Here is an 18,437-nt window from a genome sequence, read left to right as displayed (position 1 = left end):
TTTCTTTTCTTGGGGATGAACCTCTGTACAGTGTCCTCAATTTTACCCACAAACTCCTGCCATTTTTGCTCTACTGTCTTCCCTGCTAGGCTCTGCTTCCAGTCTATTTTCGTCAGCTCCTCTCTCATGCCCTCATAATTACCTTTATTTAACTGTAACACCATTAAATCCGATTTTGCCTTCTCTCTTTCAAACTGCAGACTGAACTCTACCATATTATGATCGCTGCTTCCTAAGTGTTCCCTTACTTAAAGATTTTTTTATAATGTCCGGTTCATTATATAGCACTAGGTCCAGAATAGCCTGCTCCCTTGTGGGCTCCATGACGAGCTGTTCCAAAAAGCCATCCTGTAAACATTCCATGAAACCCTTTCTTTGGATCCATTGGCAACATTACTTACCTAGTACACCTGCATATTGAAGTCTCCCATGATCACCGTGACCTTGCCTTTCTGACATGCCTTCTCTAACTCCCGGTACATGTTGCGCCCCTGGTCCCGACTACTGTTAGGAGGTCTGTACATAACTTCCATTATGGTTTTTTTGCCTTTGTGTTTCCTCAATTCCATCCACACAGACTCCACATCATCCGACGCTATGTCATTCAGTGCCATAGATTTAATTTTGTTCTTAACTAACAAGGCAACCCCGCCCCCTCTGCCCGCCTCTCTGTCTTGTCGATAAGTTGAAAATCCTTGGATGTTTAACTGACAGTCCTGACCCCCTGCAACCACGTCTCTGTGATGCCTACCACATCATAATCATTCACGATGATCTGTGCCATTAGTTCATCTGCTTTGTTACGGATGCTACGAGCATTCAGGTAAAGTGCCTGAATGCTAACTTCCCAGGCAAACGTGTAGTACACCAGCAGTTCGGACTTGTGCCTTGTAAATAATGGATGCCTTTGGAGTTAGGAAACAAGTGACTTTCTACAAGACTCCCATCCCCTGAACTGAAGTCATAATGGTTTATATGGATAGTCCAGTTCAGTTTCTCATCAACAGTGATTTGCGGATTGTTGATAGTGGAGGATTCAGTGATGGTAATGTCGCTGAATGTCAGGAGATGATGGTTAGATTTTCTCTTGCTGGAGATGGTCATTGCCTGGCACATATGGCATGATTGCTTGCAACTTGTCATCCCAAACCTGGACAATGTCCAAATATTGTTGCATTTGAACAAGCACTACTTGAGTATCCAAGGAACTGTGAATGATGCTAGACATTGTCCATGCAGTGCAGATCCCACTTCTGACCTTTATTTTGGAGAAAATATATGCCATTGATAAAGCAACTGAAGATTATTGGGTTGGTGACACTATCCTGAGGAACTGTGGACTTCTGTGGCATGGTGGTAGTGTCCCTATCCCAGAGTCAGGAGGCTCAGGGTCAAGTCTCACCTACTCCAGAACAGGTGCTTAGTAACACCTCTGAAGTGGATTTAAAAAAAATATCTATCTTGAGGAACTCCTGCAGAGATCGACCTCCAACCACCGCAACCATCTTCCTTTGTGCCAAGAATGACAATGGATAGTTTTCCCCCTGACTTCAGTTTTGCTAAGGTTACTTGGACCCCCACTCAGTGATCTCACCTCACCACTGGAATTCAGCTCTTTTGTCCATTTTTATCCAATGCTATAATGATGTCAGAAATTGAATGATCCTGGGGGAACCCAAACTGAGTGTCAGTGAGCAGGTTATTGCTAAGCAAATACTGCTAACAGCTTCCATTATGTTACTTATAATGGAGAGTAGATTGATGGAGTCATAATTGGCAGAACTGAATTTATTTTGCTTTGTGTGTACATTTCTAGGTAGATGAAAGTGTTGTATCTCTACTGGAACAGCTTGACGAGGTGTGTGGAAAATTCTTGAACACAAGTTTTCTGTACCACTGCCAAGATTGTGAAAAGCCTTTGAACTATTCAGTGCCTCCAGCTATTTCTTGATAGCACGTGGAGTAAATCGAACTGGTGGAAAACTGGCATCTGATTTGCTGGGGACCTGTGTAAGAGGCAGAGATGAATCATCCATTCAGCATTTCTGGCTTAAGACTAGTGGCAGAAGCACTCACTTTTAGTGATTTGCTGGGTTCCCCATCATTGAGGATGGGCATATTTATGGAGCTAGGTAAAAACAAGGACTGCAGATGCTGGAAACCAGAGTCTAGATTAGAGTGGTGCTGGAAAAGCACAGCAGGTCAGGCAGCATCCAAGGAGCAGGAAAATCGACGTTTTGGGCAAAAGCCCTTCAATCAGGAATAGATCAGGCACCTTGACATTGGGCATTTTGAGTTGTTGTGAGCCTGAAACGCCAATTTTCCTGCTCCTCAGATGCTGCCTGATCTGCTGTGTTTTCTAGCACCATTCTAATCTCGATATTTGTGGAGCTTCCTTCCCAAGTGAGTTGTTTAATTTTTTCATCACCATTCTCATCCAGATGTGGCAGTACCACAGTACTTAAATCTGATCAGATGATTGTAAAATTGCTTAACTTTATATCTCACTTGGTGCTTGTGTTGTTTGGAACACAGCAGTCCTACCTTCATCAGGTTGGCACCTCATTTTTAGACATTCCAGGCATTTCTCCTGTAATGCCCACCTGCATAGTTCATTGAAGCAAGGTCAATCCCATGGCTTGATAGTAGTGGTAGAGTGGGGGAATATTCTGGGCCATGAGGTCAGAGTACAATTTGGTTTCTTCTGGCTCACAACTCAAAATGCCCAGTGTCAAAGTGCCAGATCTGGTCAAAGTCTATTCCATTTAGAAGGTGTTAGTGCCACACAAGATGTTGGAGGGTATTCTCAAGTTGAATTATCCTCAAGAAAATTATGGCAAGTGATGTTCTTGAACTGCTTCAGTCTTTGGTGTTTAGGGACACTCTCAGTCGTCATGTTAGAAAGAAGCAACAAGATTTTGATCCAGTGCTAGTGATGGCACAGAAATATATCGTTCTTGGTCAGGGTGGTGTTGTGAAAGGGAAGTTGCACATGGTGGGGTTTCCATGCATCCACTTCCATTGTCCTTCTGGTAGAAAATGCAGGTTTGGAAGGTGCTATCAAAAGAGCTTCCCTGGGTTACTGCAGTGTCTCTTGTAGATGGTGCAAAACATTGTCTGTGTGACAATGGTGAAGGCAGTAAATGTTGAAGGTGGTGCATAGGTTGCAAATCGAATGGCCTGCTTTGTTCTTGATGGTGTCAAGCCTCTTGAATATTATTTAAAGATTTTGAAAGAATCCTGTGATTGGAATAAGGGATTCATTGATGTACACATTACACTGATAATACCTCTGCCAAGGCAAACTGCACATCAGTAAACATCCAAGAGCGTACCAAAGCATGGTTGGAATTAACAGGATTTATGTTTACAGTAGCATGAGCTAAACTTTAGAACATTTCAAAGCACCTCACAGCTACTGAAGTATTTCTGAAGTACTGCTGTTTTACCTTAGTAAACACAACATCCACATTGTTCATATTAAGGTCCGCTCAAAAATAAAACATTTATAAGATTTGTCAATAAAAAAAGCTGTGAGCAAACAGTACAGTTCTGTGCAATATGGTTAACTTTACGTGGACAGAGTGCTACTCTTTCCTTCCATAAAGAAAGGAAAATAGGAGAGGAGGGCAATTGATGAAACGTAATATTTAGTGTCTTTTCTTAGAGATACAAATGGGTACGCAATGATTTAACCGTACAGCTCAATTTGCTAACATTTAAAATTGTTTTTAATCTGTAACTGACCCAAAAAGAGTAATTCATAAAAGGTATTACTCAAGCTGTGGCTATTACTATTAAGTAACACTGTTTGGTGATAACTGTCTCACTGGTACTCAGTTTGGATTTCATCATTATCACTTGGTTCCTAACCTCATCACAGCAATGGTACAAACAAGAGTGGAACTGCAATTGTAAGTGATTGCACTTGACATCGAGGCTGCATTTGAAAGACTTATGGAATCAAGGAGCCCTAGCAAACTGGAGTTAATCAGAATTAGGGCAAAAACTCTACAAATTGGAGTCATACTTTGCTCAAAGGAAGATGCTTGTGGTCATTAGAGATCAATCAACTTTGTCCTAGAACAGGACTGTAGAAGTTTCTCAGCATACTGTCCTATGCCAAATCAAGCACAGCTGCTTCATCGACAATCTTCCTTAAATGGAGGTGAGAAGTGGTGAAATTTGCTGATCATTGCACATTATTCAGCATCATTCACTGCTTTCAAGTTTCTGAAGCAGTCAGTGTCCATGTGAATCAAGACCAGGTTGATATATCAGCTTGGGCTGTTAAGTGGCAAGTAACAGTCAAACATAATTGCCAGGCAATGATCAGCTCCAACAAGTGAAAATTCAGTGATCTCTCCTTGATGTTCAACAGCAATACATTTGCTAGATTTCCTTCGATTCACATTCTGGGAGTTACCACTGACAACAAACCGAATTGGACCAATCATAAACCAGTTCTGACTCAAATCATTTACTCTGTTTCTCTCTCCACAGATGCTACCAGGTGTGCTGAGTTTCTCCAGCATTCTGTATGTTGTTTCAGCCATATAAATACAGTAAACACACAGGTCAAAAGTTAAGAATGATGGAGTGACTAATTTACCTGCTGTCGCTCCAATACTTACAGTCATTGAATCATTGAGACATACAGCATGGAAAGAGACCCTTTGGTCCAACTAGTCCATTCTGACCAGATATCCTTACCTAATCTAGTCCCATTTTCCTGCATTTGGCCCATATCCCTCTAAACTCGTCCTATTCATATACTCATCCAGGTGCCTTTTAAATGTTGTAATTGTACCAGCCTCTACCACTTCCTCTGGCAGCGCATTCCATACATGCAGCCCCTCTGCATGACCCTTAGGTCCCTTTTATATCTTTCCCCACTCACTCTAAACCTATGCCCTCCAGTTCTGGACTACCCCACCCCAAATAAAAGACCTTGTCTATTTACCTTATCCATGCCCCTCAGGATTTTATAAATCTCTATAAGGTCACCCCTTAGCCTCCGACACTCCAGGAAAAACAGCCCTACATTTACCCCTATTCACCCTCTCCCTGTAGCTCAAACCGGTCAACCCTGGCAACATGCTTATAAATCTTTTGTGAACCCTTTCAAGTTTCACAACATCCTTCCAATAGGAGGGAAGCCAGAACTGCACACAATATTCCAAAAGCAGCCTCACCAATTTTCTGTACAACCACAACATGACCTCCAACTCCTCCACTCAATGCACTCTCCAATAAAGGAAATCATACCAAACGCCTTCTTATCTATCGACGTTTCGGGCAAAGTGGTTTCTCCTTTGCAAATATATCATTGATCTATTCTTCTTCTCAACCCCTTTGAAATGAAATCCGAGATGTTACCTTCCTTAACTGGCATCCTACTAAGGGCTACCGTTCCGCTCTCCAAGACTTAGCAGATCCAACTCCCTCTAGTCATCAAAATACATTCAAGATCCATGATGACAGCAGAGTAGGGGAGCAGGGATCTTCCACTCCTGTTGACTTTTTCTTTTTTTTCCTTTTGCTCTTTTTTCCCCCCCCTTTTCTTTAAAGCCTGAAGAGTGGCAGGTGAAGGACATAGCTTCCAGCAGCAACTAGCTTAGATTAGATTAGATTATTTACAGTGTGGAAACAGGCCCTTCGGCCCAACAAGTCTACACCGACCCGCCGAAGCGCAAACCACCCATACCCCTACATTTACCCCTTACCTAACACTATGGGCAATTTAGCACGGCCAATTCACCTGGCCTGCACATCTTTGGACTGTGGGAGGAAACCGGAGCACCCGGAGCCCGGGTCTCTGGCGCTGTGAGGCAGCAGTGCTAACCACTGTGCCACCGTGCCGCCCATAACTGAGCTCGACACAGTTCCACCCCAGCCCAGACTCTTCCATCGAGCAAGTAGCAGGTGCTGGGCTGACTCCCCCAGCCTGGATTCTCAGAATAAACTGAGGCTCCAGGTTCACAAGTAGGCCCAAGTGCCTGAAGGAGCAGAAGCATCAGCAAAAGGAATGAATGGAAGATCAGGGCAGCATTTGGAAGAGTGTCAGATCGGGAAGAGGAGGCTTCTCCCGGCCCAACAACAAGGTGGCTTCCTGCAACCTGGTATCGTGTTCTCATCCCAGCATTCTTGTTCCAGAATGCCAGTCTTATTTTTTCTTTTTTTTCCAGAAAACTAAACAGGGAGTGCAAACACCCTGTCCTGGTTATTTTTTTAATGTCAGAATGGCAGTCTTATCCTGGCTGTGTCTTCAGAATCCTCCATTATTCCTTAAATTAGCTTTCCCTGAGCCCCAGGAGCCATTAGCTGAAATGTGGTGAACTTTGTCTTTAAAAAAAAGGAGAATTATTTTGTGTAACTTTTGTCATTAATATAAGCATCATGGTGTGGCAACTTATAAAACTTTTCACTGTATTTTTCCATGTAAAAGTACACATGATAATAAACTTTTTCTCTACACAATTTTCAGCTAGGCCTTTCCCCAAAAATAAACTTCTCCATCCTTACTACCAAACTGAGTGGCCTTAGCAATCTCCATTTGCCTAATAACAGAGATACTGAAGTGAACGGCACTAGAAAGGAAAATTAGGTAAATACCCACATAAAGGAGAAAGGGAAAGGATCAGGTTGGCGGATGCTTAAATGCCCACTAATTGTGTTGTTAACTGCGTGTCACTGTCAGTCATAGAGATGTACAGCACGGAAAAATAGACCCTTCGGTCCAACCCTTCCATGCCAACCAAATATCCCAACGCAACCTAGTCCCACCTGCCAGCACCCAACATATCCCTCCAAACCCTTCCTATTCATATACCCATCCAGATGCCTTTTAAATGTTGCAATTGTATCAGCCTCCACCACTTCTTCTGCCAGCTCATTCCATACTCACACCACCCTCTGCGTGAAAAAGTTGCCCCTTAGGTCTCAGTGTTGAGAGGTGGAAGAGGAAAGCTGGACGAATAACGTTGGTGTTTAGGGTGATTGTTCCAGGATGTCTCCCCCATCCCCGGATCCCGCCCGGGTGGGTGCCGCTGCTCGAGCGCAGGCTTTGAAAACTCACGCGCTGTCAAACCGTCAACGGTTGCGGCCGGAGCCCCTTCGGCGACGAGAAGAGGCGGCGCCGGCGTCTGATTTATCCGCAGACAGAAGGGAAGCAGCGGGAGAAAGCAAAATAAATCGGTCACAGCGAGAGGAATCTCTCGAACAGAAACTGCGAGTATCCCAAACAATAATTACTCAGGATCTTAACTGATATCCAAAGATCCGGCACAGTCTCTCTCTCTCGCGTTCTCCGCTTCCCCCTAGTCGAGTCAGCTGATTTACAAGTTAATCCTTTAACGGAATGGAAATTCAAGATCTTCACCTCCAGGAGACTTCCTACCGATAATAATAAGTTGCAACACTACGCACGATGAAAACCGTCAATGTTTTATGGGGAAGTAGCGAAAGCCTGGAATCCGGAATAAACCTTTATGAGGAACTGACGATCTTACCGTTCGCCGAAGAGACAGACTTCTGCCAGGTACGAAACGCGATTTTTAAAAAAAATCACGCAATTTTACGTGAGCAGAATGGGGCATTTAACTCCCTATACGGAGCATAGCTCCCCAATATCATCGGCCCGGTGGAAAGGGCAATCTGAAGTTAACCAATGTGAAAATTACAAAAACAATGATTCGAAATAATAAAGGGAAGCTGTGAATCCGGAAAGCCAGCGCAGAACTACAGGTCCCAGAGAGCACTATGCGCACGCGCCCTAGCCCTTCTCGCAGCCCAGTGCCAGTGTTTCTATAGTTACTGACTCAAAATCACTGCAACACGAACCATGAGACAGGTAATAGTGATCGAGTGATTTAGCAAAATAAAAGTCAACATACGTAAAATGCAATAGTAATCCCACGATATAATTGTAAGATTTATTGTTGCATGAATTGAATGTAAGTTGTAGGTCTTGCGTATTGCATCTGAACGAGTTAATTGTCGCGGAAAGCTGTTAGCAAATTGAAGAGGAAAACATTTGAGTACCTTGGTGAAAACTTAAGTGTTTTCAAAGGATGCTAGCCAAAATGATGGAAGTAAAAGTTGTGAGTGAAATTACAAGGAACATCTTAAGTAGCAAATGTAATTTGGAGTCTTGAGAATCTTATTCCTGTCTTTAAAAGGCAGAGGATGCAAAATATTTATTTTTAAAGCTGGAGTAGATAGTCTTGATTATCAAGGAGATGAAAGCATCTACGGATATGCAGGAACATAGAGTTGAAGGTAAAATCAGATCAACTGTGAACTCTTGAATAGTAGAATGTGCTGGAAAGGCCAAGTGGCCTACTCTTGTTTAAGGTTCATATGTTTGATTGAATTGTGAATTTGCGACAATGTTTTCACCCACATTTTTGATTTTTAAAAATGATTGTTTTACACAGTAGAGCATGGAACCTGGAGAGTTGAAAGGCTATCTGGTCCTTCATGTTTGCTCAGCCATTCATGAAGAACATGGATGAGTTGAACCGAAAGTTCTGTTTCTGTTCTGTACAACTCTGTGACTCTATGATTCTAATTAAGTGATCCTCAAATGCAACCACATGTTTCTGCTCAATGTACATATTCCCTGATTCCCGTAAAAAAACAAAAATATATCAATGTCACACTTTAACATACTCAGTGACAGAACACTTATAGCGGAGATTCACACGGATGATCCCTGGAATGACAGGTCTAACATATGAGGAACGGCTGAGGATACTGGGATTGTATTCGTTGGAGTTTAGAAGATTAAGGGGAGACTTAATAGAGACGTACAAAATAATACATGGCTTGGAAAAGGTGGATGCTAGGAAATTGTTTCAGTTAAACGAGGAGACTAGGACCCGTGGACACAGCCTTAGAATTAGAGGGGGTCATTTCAGAACAGAAATGCGGAGGCATTTCTTCAGCCAGAGAGTGGTGGGCCTGTGGAATTCATTGCCACGGAGTGCAGTGGAAGCCGGGACGCTAAATGTCTTCAAGGCCGAGATTGATAGATTCTTGTTGTCTCGAGGAATTAAGGGCTACGGGGAGAACGCTGGTAAGTGGAGCTGAAATGCGCATCAGCCATGATTGAATGGCGGAGTGGACTTGATGGGCCGAATGGCCTTACTTCCACTCCTATGTCTTATGGTCTTATGGTCTTATAGCAATCTGATTGAGAATTCCGAACAGTCAATTCCTAAGGTTCATAATTGTATGTGTGAAGAAACTGCTCCTAATCTTAGTGCCAAATGTTTCCTTATGTTAAGACTTTCCTTGTGTTCTGGACTTCAGATGGGGAACAACATGTGTTTTGGCAAGATCACCTTTCAATCTTCGAAACTCCAATAGTATCACTCCTGAACACAAAATCAAAATACTGCAGATGCTGAAAGTCTGAAAAAAATTAGAACATGCTAAAATATTCAGCAGGCCAAGAAGTATTTGGTAATATCATTAACATTTTAGGTCCTTTCAACAGTCTGAGGAAAATTTAAAATGGAATAATTTTTTTTTGAGCAAGTGAAAAGAGGAAGGGAAAAGGAAGAGCAGAATGAAAGATCTGCATAGGACAGAGGGCTGAAGGGATTAATTAACCAAAGCTTTCATGATAAAACAAGTGTCTTTACCATAAGAGAGCTCTTTGATCCTATTAATTAATTCACTGTACCTTCAATGCACCCTTTTGAAGGCAAGTTAATTCTTTGGTATGCTTTACATCTTTCATATGGTCCATGTGTTTGTTCAGGACCATTGCACCTACTTGAACTTAATACATCACTGGACTTTACATCGTGTTGACCATACCCTTTACTCATGCAGAACCATTTCTGTGGTTTCTGCACCAAACCTTGTTTCCTGAAGTAAACTATCTCTCGCTTAACAGAGTCTTGTGTTCAACATTGGCATTTGCCAATGGCGATTTACACACCCCAAATCCAGAAAGATCAGATTTAACCTGGTACGGAGTCTTCTCACCATTAGCAAGACTGCTAGAGCTATTCCTGTAATTACATGAGGGATGGACTAATAATCAACTAGGAACTGGGACAGTTTGTTATCCAGTGAAGCTGTTGGTTGTTTCTTCAAGCCTGCCTTCAAAGTTTGGACTGCTCTTTCTGCTAGACCATTGGATGATGGATGGTTTGGAGCCATCCTTATGTGACAAATATTATTCAACTTAATACTCATGTTCTCTACTGGTAAACAATGGCCCGTTATCTGTGACCAACACATCGGGAGACTATGTATCGCAAAAGATGTGTGCAGCTTTTCTGTCATCATCCCAGTGTTTGACAAATGAACTCTGTGCACATCCAGTCATTTTGGGTGGGTGTCCCCAGTGACTAAGCATGAAGTTGCTAATTTCATCAGTTGCTTCAGTATTTGAGACAAACTATCCTCCCAAGGTTATTTGAGGTATACAGCAGGCAATGAACGAATCAGGGTAGCCATTTCCTGCACAGTAGCTGAGATGTGCTCTACAGAAGGATTAAACTTGCACTGTGAGCAAAAGACATGGGCCCTATTTATGAGGTTGCTGATATTGTGAACAACTGAAGATTTTATAACTTGCACATTGAGGAAAGGGAACTCGATTGACTACTCCAATTCAAATTAGATTAGATTAGATTAGATTACAAAATGATAGAATCCATGAAAGCAATAAATTCTTCAGTGCACCTGTTGGTACAGTTATAGCAAATGTATCATCTATGTCTCAGAAAGTGTAGGAGGTTCAAGGACATTCCATCAATGAAGTGCTTCCTGTGGAAACCAACAAAGATGTTAGTGAAAGCTGGATATAGAAGGGATGGCGATCCCATCCGCTTAGACTCACATGTTCTCATGAAAGCTGATAAAAATTGCATGAGTTGCTCAGTTCATAAATTCCATGAGTACAGATTCAGACAATGATAGTGTATCATGTAGAGATGTAAAATACCAAACAGCTAATTGATAAGTATTGGTCCTGCCATTAATATGTTACCACTAACACTTAAAACAGCTATGTGACTTTTTTTGTACAAGCATTAGCAATCATAGAATCACAGAAGTGGTAAGGTACAGACAGAGGCCATCCGACCCATCAAGCTTGCACCAGCTCTTCAAATGATCATCATTGCCAAGTGACAATCTCCTCCTTTTCCCCCATACCCTTGCACATTATTTTTGTTTAAGTAAACATCCAATGCACTCTTGAATGCCTCAATTGAACCTGCCTCCACCACATTTCCAGATGGTATATTCCATATGCTTATGTTGTTGTAGTTGTTCCTGTAGATTTACCCGTTGCACTTTTTAATCTTTGGCTTGCTTTATTATTGTCACATGTACATAGGTACAATGAAACATTTGGTTTTACATGCAGTACAGATAGATGATGCCATACAAAGTGCATAGGCTAATAGAACAGAGCAAAGAATACAATTTTATGGCTGCAGAGAAGGTGCACAAACAGCGAAATCAACACTGAATTTAAAATTTGAGAGGTCCATTCAGCAGTCTAATAACAGTGGGGGAGAAGCTGTTCTTTAATCTGTTGGTATGTGTGTTTAAGCTTTTGTATCTTCTGCCCAACGGAAGAGTTTGAAAGAGATTATAACTGGGGTGGGAGAGGTCTTTGATTATGTTAATTGCCTTTCAAGGCAGCAAAAAGTATAGATAGAGTCAATGGATGGAAAGTTGGCTTGCATGATGGACTGGGCTGTGTTCATAACTCTCTGTAGTTTCTTATGGTCCTGGGAAGAGCATTGCCATACCAAACCATAAATGCATCTGGATAGAATGCTTTCTTTAGTGCATCTATAAAACGCTTAATGGGCATGCCAAATTTCCTTAGCCTCCTGAGGAAGTAGAGGCATTTGTTGTTAAGCGTTTTTGATCGTTGCATCAACATGAATGGACCAGGACAGATTATTGGTGATCATCACTCCTAGGAACATGATGTGCTCAACCAACTCCGCCTTAGCACTATTAATGTAGATGAAGCATGTCCTCCACCTTGCTTCCTGAAATCAATGATCAGCTCTTTTGCTGATATTGAGGGAGAGATTGTTATTTTTACATCACGCCACCAAGTTGGCTATCTCTTTCCTGTATTCTGTCTCATCATTGTTTGAGATCCGGCTCCATCAGTGAACATGTAAATAGAGTGAGGACAAAATTTGTCATGCGTGTGCAGGGAGTATAGAAAGACGCCAGTGTTAGGGATTGTTGTGGAAGAGGTGTTGTTGCCTATCCTCACTGATCGCAGTCTGTGGATCAGGAAGTCAAGAGTCCAGTTGTGGAGGATAGACCTCTGCGTTTGGACATTAGTTTGATTGGAATTATAGCGTTGAAGGTGGAACTGTAGTCAATACGTAGGAGTTGACATAGGTATCTTTGGTATCCTGATGTTCCAGGGATGAGGGTAGGGCCAGGGAGATGGCATCTGCTGTGGGACCTATCGCAATGGTAGACGAATTTCAAGGAATCACGGCAGACTGGGAGGCTAGAGTTGATATGAGCCAGAACTAACCTCTCGAAGCACCTTATAATTATGGAAGTCAGAGCCACTGGACGATAGTCATTCGAGCACACTGCATGAGTTTTCTCTAGTACCAGGATGATGGTGGCCTTGAAGAAAATGGAAACTTCAGGTTGTGATAAGGAGAAGTTAAAGATATCAGTGAGTACTCCCGCTAGCCATTCCTCACAGATTCTGAGTGCACAGGAGGTGACTCCATCTGGGCCAGCCATTTTCATTAAAGGCCGATCTGACGTCTGCAGTGGTGACTGAGGGAACAGGTATATCCAAGGCTGTCTGGGCAGGTGACACCATTGCACCTGGTTGAACTGAGCATAAATACATTGAGCGTGTCAGAGAGAGATGTATTTTTGTTCGCTATTCTGTTTTGCTTCACTTTGTAGCCCATGATGTCGTGTAGACCTTGCCACAAATGGCTGGTTTCCGCGTGGTTAATTTAGGTCTATAGCTTAGTCTGATATTGCCTCTTGGCGTGTCTAACGGCCTTACCGAGGTCGCATCTGAATTTCCAGTAAAGGTGTCACGTCAGTACCTCAGTAAGCAATGGATCTCCTGGTTCATCCATCTTCAATAAGAATATTTAAACTACAAATTTGAGAGGAATGTATCGGCACTTAACTTTTAGTCAACACACCTGTTAATATATAAATGGTTAACTGATAAATTTTTAATAGTTTGAACATTTCAAACGATAGGTACATCACTAGAATCCAGCTTGTGATATTGGATGTGTAAAAATATATACTCCTTCTTTAGAGGAACTAGAAATCAGGAACTATCTCCTTCCATTTGATATGGGTGAAGGAACAGTAAAATTAAAGCCATGCATGAGAACAAACTCCTCACATAATCAGAGATTATTTAATCTTTTAGTTTAATCTTTATTTAATCAGAGTACATGATCAGAGATTATTTAATATTTAATCTTTTAACAGGTGGTTGATGACGAGGAATCCAGAAAACGTATAAAGAAACCGCTAGTCTTTGCAGATATCCTTGATGAAGATGAAGTCGAGAGAAAAGTTTTGCTGTCAAAACCAACATGTTTCTTAATTGTGGGAAAACCAGTAAGCAATTATAATCTTATTAATGTAGTATTGAGCATCACTTGAAAATATATTTCCACTGCAATAATTTTACTAATGCTTTTTGCTTTAGAAATGGGTGTTACAACAAAGTATTGCAGATATGTATAATCAAGTCATCTGTATTCCAATATTATTCAAGTTACTTATCCAAGGTTTTTAACGATCTAATAACTTGTGTGAATTTAATATTTAGAAATCAACCAATTCTAAAACTAATGAATGATTTTTTATTTGCAGTCTGTTGGGAAAAAAACCTTAGGTAAAAGCTTAGCACAGGCATGGAACTCGGTATTAGTTGAACGTAAGTATGAGATTAAAAATTGCATTGCGATGATATCCTTATTTTTTAAAGTATTTAATGTAACATGTATTTGCGCCTTCTGATTTTAGCTCACCAACTTATACAAGAAAACATGGATGCAAACACAGAAATTGGGAAACAGGTAAAGAAATATTTGCTGGAAAGAAATAGAGAACATTTTTTTAAGAGTAATGTAACTTTTCTTAGAAGGTAAATTGTTCCAAATACATTCTTCATGTGAAGCTGTGATATAATGGCTAAATGAAATTGACTCTCACAGAACCTCAATATTGTTTTAAACAGTAAGGTAAAACTGAAAAATTTATGTTTATTATTTAACCAAAACACTCCTAATGCAAATAGGTATTGACAATTATCAAGATTTTCCAATGAGTGATTCCATTTCATAAATACTATTGTAGAATATGATTTGAGTCAGTTTGTCTTTGCCGACCTATGTCCACAGAGCTCCATCAGTGAGTTAATATCCTACTGTTCTTGCTCCAGACCTCTGTACAGATTGGAGGTGTAGTGGACAGCGAAGAAGGGTACCTCAGATTACAATGTGATCTTGATCAGATGGGCCAATAGGCTGAGAAGTTGCAGATGGAGTTGCAGAGTTCCAGACCTCTGAGTACAGACATTTGTAGTACCAGTACTGTCCTCATCGCAGTGGCCAAAAAAGATGTGGGATCGATTTTAAAAGAAATCCAAATTGCACAGCTTGTGTTTATTTTTAATTTGAAAATTGAATCCAGAGATTTGTCTGCAAAATTGCATTGACATTTGCACCTTTGACAAATTTTCTCAAGTTTTATTTTGCCTGTAACTCCAATAAATATTGTGTTGTGTATCTGCATTTTAACATGCATTCCTTCTTACAAAAATGCACCCCAGAAAACATTCACACTGAATGTATTGAAATCAAATTAAGCATCCTGCAATGCAAGTGTACAAGGCCTGAAGAACTTGATTCAAAATTGGTATATTTTTACAAATATTCCTTTAGTTTCAGGAATGCCTATTTAGGGGTGAGAGCATTTATGAGGAACTGATAATAAACTTGATGTTGGACAAACTCCGCTCTCCAGAGGTTGCTCATAGAGGTGAGTATAACATTAAGTATTTGCATTCATAGAATCATAGAGGAATGCAGCACAGAAACAGCATTTCGTTCAAATCCCTATGTACCTTTCCTATATATTGTACCTATCCAGATGCCTTTCAAATGTTGTAACTATACCAACCTCCACCATCTCTGGCAGCTCGTTCCATAAATGTTCCACTCTCTGAGTGAAAACGTTGCCTCTCAGGTCCCTTTTAAATCTTTGCCCTCTCACCATTGAGTCCAGAAATAATAGTCTTGATTTCAAGAGCACAACCCCAGTAAGTTGTGAGAATACATGTGTGCAATAGAAGTAATTGCAAGATCTGCAAAGTTATCCTTCAGGATTTTAAACATTCTGACTTTCCAAAGTATGAAATGGAAGTTGAAAATTTTCTCCCAAAAAACTGATGAACAGGTAAGATACCTTGACAGCAAAGCTGCATAATCAGGATTCTTTTAACGTTGTTATAACTTGTTTTTCTGCTTTCAGAAATAACTTGTATAAGCATAACCTGAGTATGTTATTTAGATTTTGTAAAATTATTGTCATACAAGTACTACCATGATGTTGTTGTAGGTCTTTACAGCTATATTTTAAATGCTACCTTTTTAAAAAGAAAACTGGAGTTCAAGATTGTTCCAAGGACTACAAAACAGTTTTTTTTATCTCCTGAGGACAAAATTAACTTTTGATTTGATTATGACTGACTGAGGTTTTGGCCAGGGGATAAATAAACTCCCTCGATACCTTCATTTTGTGTTAAGATGCAGATTTGCCTTTTGAGAAATAAAGGTTTACAGCTAGCCAAAACTACAAATAGAGATGCATAACAGACTGTTGTTTTAATTACCACAAGATTTTATTTGGAGCATGGGTCCACATTTAGAGTCATACAGATGTACAGCATGGAAACAGACCTTTCAATCCAACTTGTCTATGTCGACCAGATATCCCAAACCAATCCCACCTGCCAGCACCCAGCCCATATCCCTCCAAACCCTTCCTATTCATATACCCATCCAGATGCCTTTTAACTGTTGCAATTGTACAAATCTCCACTACTCCCTCTGGCAGATCATTCCATACGCATACCACACTCTGTGTGAAAACGTTGCTCCTTAGGTCTGTTTTTCCCCTATCACCCTAAACCTATGCCCTCTAGTTCTGGACTCCCCCACCCCTGTGAAAAAACTTTGTCTATTTATCCTATCCATGTCCCTCATGATTTTATAAACCTCTATAAGGTCACCCCTCAGCCTCTAACTCTGCAGGGAAAACAGTCCTAGCCTATTCAACCTCTTCCTATTAGCTCAAATCTTCCAACCCTGGAAACATCCTTGTAAATCTTTTCTGAACCCTTTCAAGTTTCACAACATCTTTCCGATAGGAAGGAGACCAGAATTGCAAGCAATATTCCAACAGTGGCCTAACCAATGTCCTGTACAGCCGCACCATGACCTCCCAATTCCTGTACTCAATACTCTGATCAATAAAGGAAAGCATACCAAACGCTTTGTTTCAAGGAGCTATGAACCTGCATTCCAAGGTCTCTTTGTTCAGCAACACTCCCTAGGACCTTACCATTAAGTGTATCAGTCTTGCTAAAGTTTGATTTTCCAAAGTGCGGCACCTCACATTTATGTAAATTAAACTCCATCTGCAACTTCTCAGCCTATTGGCCCATCTGATCAAGATCACATTGTAATCTGAGGTACCCTTCTTCGCTGTCCACTACACCTCCAATTTTGGTGTCATCTGCAAACTTACTAACTATACCTCTTATGCACACATCCAATTCATTTATATAAATGATGAAAAGTAGTGGACCCAGCACCATTCCTTGTGGCACTCCGCTTGTCACAGGCCTCCAGTCTGAAAAACAACCCTCTGCCACCACCCTCTGTTTTCTACCTTTGAGTCAGTTCTGTATCCAAATGGCAAGTTCTCCCTGTATTCCATGAGATCGAACCTTGCTAACCAGTCTCCCATGGTGAATCTTGTTAAATGCCTTACTGAATTCCATATAGATCACATTTGCGCTCATCAATCTTCTTTGTTACTTCTTCAAAAACCTCAGTCAAGTTTGTGAAACATGATTTCCCAAGCACAAAGCCATGGTGACTATCCCTAATCAATCCTTGCCTTTCCTAATACATGTACATCCTGTCCCTCAGGATTCCCTCTAACAACTTGCCCACCATCGACATCAGGCTCACTGGTCTATAGTTCCCAGGCGTGTCCTTACCACCTTTCTTAAACAGTGGCACCACATTAGCCAACCTGCAGTCTTCCGGCACCTCACCCTGTGACTATCGATGATACAAATATCTCAGTAAGAGGCCCAGCAATCACTTCTCTCGCTTCCCACAGAGTTCTAGGGAACACCTGATCAGTTCCTGAGGACTTATCCACTTTTATGTATTTCAAGACATCCAGCACTTCCTTCTCTGTAATATTTTTCAAGATGTCACCATTTATTTCCCTACATTCTATATCTTCCATGTCCTTTTTCACAGTAAATACTGATGCAAAATACTCATTTAGTATCTCCCCTATCTCCTGTGGCTCCACAAAAAGGCCGCCTTGCTGACCTTTGAGGGGCTCTATTCTCTCCCCAGTTACCCTTTTGTCCTTAATGTATTTGTAAAAACTCTTTGGATTCTCCTTAACTCTATTTGCCAAAGCTATATCATTTCTCCTTTTTGCCCTCCTGATTTCTCTCTTAAGTATACTCCTATTGCCTTTATACTCTTCCAAGGATTCACTCGATCTATCCCGTCTACACCTGACATATGCTTCCCTCTTTTTCTTAACCAAACCCTCCATTTCTTTAATCATCCAGCATTTCCTATACCTACCAGCCTTTCCTTTTGCCCTAACAGGAATATACTGTCTCTGGACTCTTGTTATCTCATTTAATGATTAGATTAGATTAGATTTCTGAAGGCTTCCCATTTTCCAGCTGTCCCTTTACCTGCGAACTTTTGCCCCCAGTCAGCTTTTGAAAGTTATAGAGTCATAGAGATGTACAACCTGTCCATGCCAACCAGATATCCCAACTCAATCTAGTCCCAACTGCCAGCACCCAGCCCATATCCCTCCAAACCCCTCCTATTCATATCTGGAAATGTGTTGCTGGAAAAGCGCAGCAGGTCAGGCAGCATCCAGGGAACAAGAGAATCGACGTTTCGGGCATAAGCCCTTCTTCAGGAATGGGGAAAGTTTGTCCAGCAGGCTAAGATAAAAGGTAGGGAGGAGGGACTTGGGGGAGGGGCGTCGGAAATGTGATAGGTGGAAAGAGGTCAAGGTGAGGGTGATAGGTCAGACGGGAGTGGGGGCGGAGAGGTCGGGAAGAAGATTGCAGGTTAGGAAGGCGGTGCTGAGTTCGA

General features: G+C 41.3%; 2 protein-coding genes across 6 annotated transcripts in view; one reads left to right on the top strand and one right to left on the bottom strand.

Moving 5' to 3' along the window:
* Positions 1-7,720, bottom strand: part of fig4a (FIG4 phosphoinositide 5-phosphatase a) — a 118,472-nt gene extending 110,752 nt beyond the window's left edge. The window contains exon 1 of one of the 5 annotated variants that reach the window (XM_043687119.1): positions 6,908-7,720. The gene's annotated coding sequence lies outside the window, so the exon portion shown is untranslated. The remainder of the gene's footprint in view (positions 1-6,907) is intronic. The other 4 variants (XM_043687115.1, XM_043687116.1, XM_043687118.1 and 1 more) reach the window with 4 other exon arrangements.
* ak9 (adenylate kinase 9) overlaps positions 7,430-18,437 on the top strand; it is a 269,716-nt gene continuing 258,708 nt past the window's right edge. Inside the window, exons 1-5 of the mRNA XM_043675331.1 lie at positions 7,430-7,540; positions 13,486-13,617; positions 13,876-13,939; positions 14,029-14,081; positions 14,949-15,045. Of these exons, the coding sequence (XP_043531266.1) occupies positions 7,430-7,540; positions 13,486-13,617; positions 13,876-13,939; positions 14,029-14,081; positions 14,949-15,045 (457 nt within the window). The remainder of the gene's footprint in view (positions 7,541-13,485; positions 13,618-13,875; positions 13,940-14,028; positions 14,082-14,948; positions 15,046-18,437) is intronic.

The sequence above is a fragment of the Chiloscyllium plagiosum genome, chromosome 3 (assembly GCF_004010195.1).
Source record: "Chiloscyllium plagiosum isolate BGI_BamShark_2017 chromosome 3, ASM401019v2, whole genome shotgun sequence".
NCBI classification, from domain to species: domain Eukaryota; kingdom Metazoa; phylum Chordata; class Chondrichthyes; order Orectolobiformes; family Hemiscylliidae; genus Chiloscyllium; species Chiloscyllium plagiosum.
Note: the sequence above shows the minus strand (reverse complement) of the source record. Positions and strands in the feature narration are given on the sequence as shown.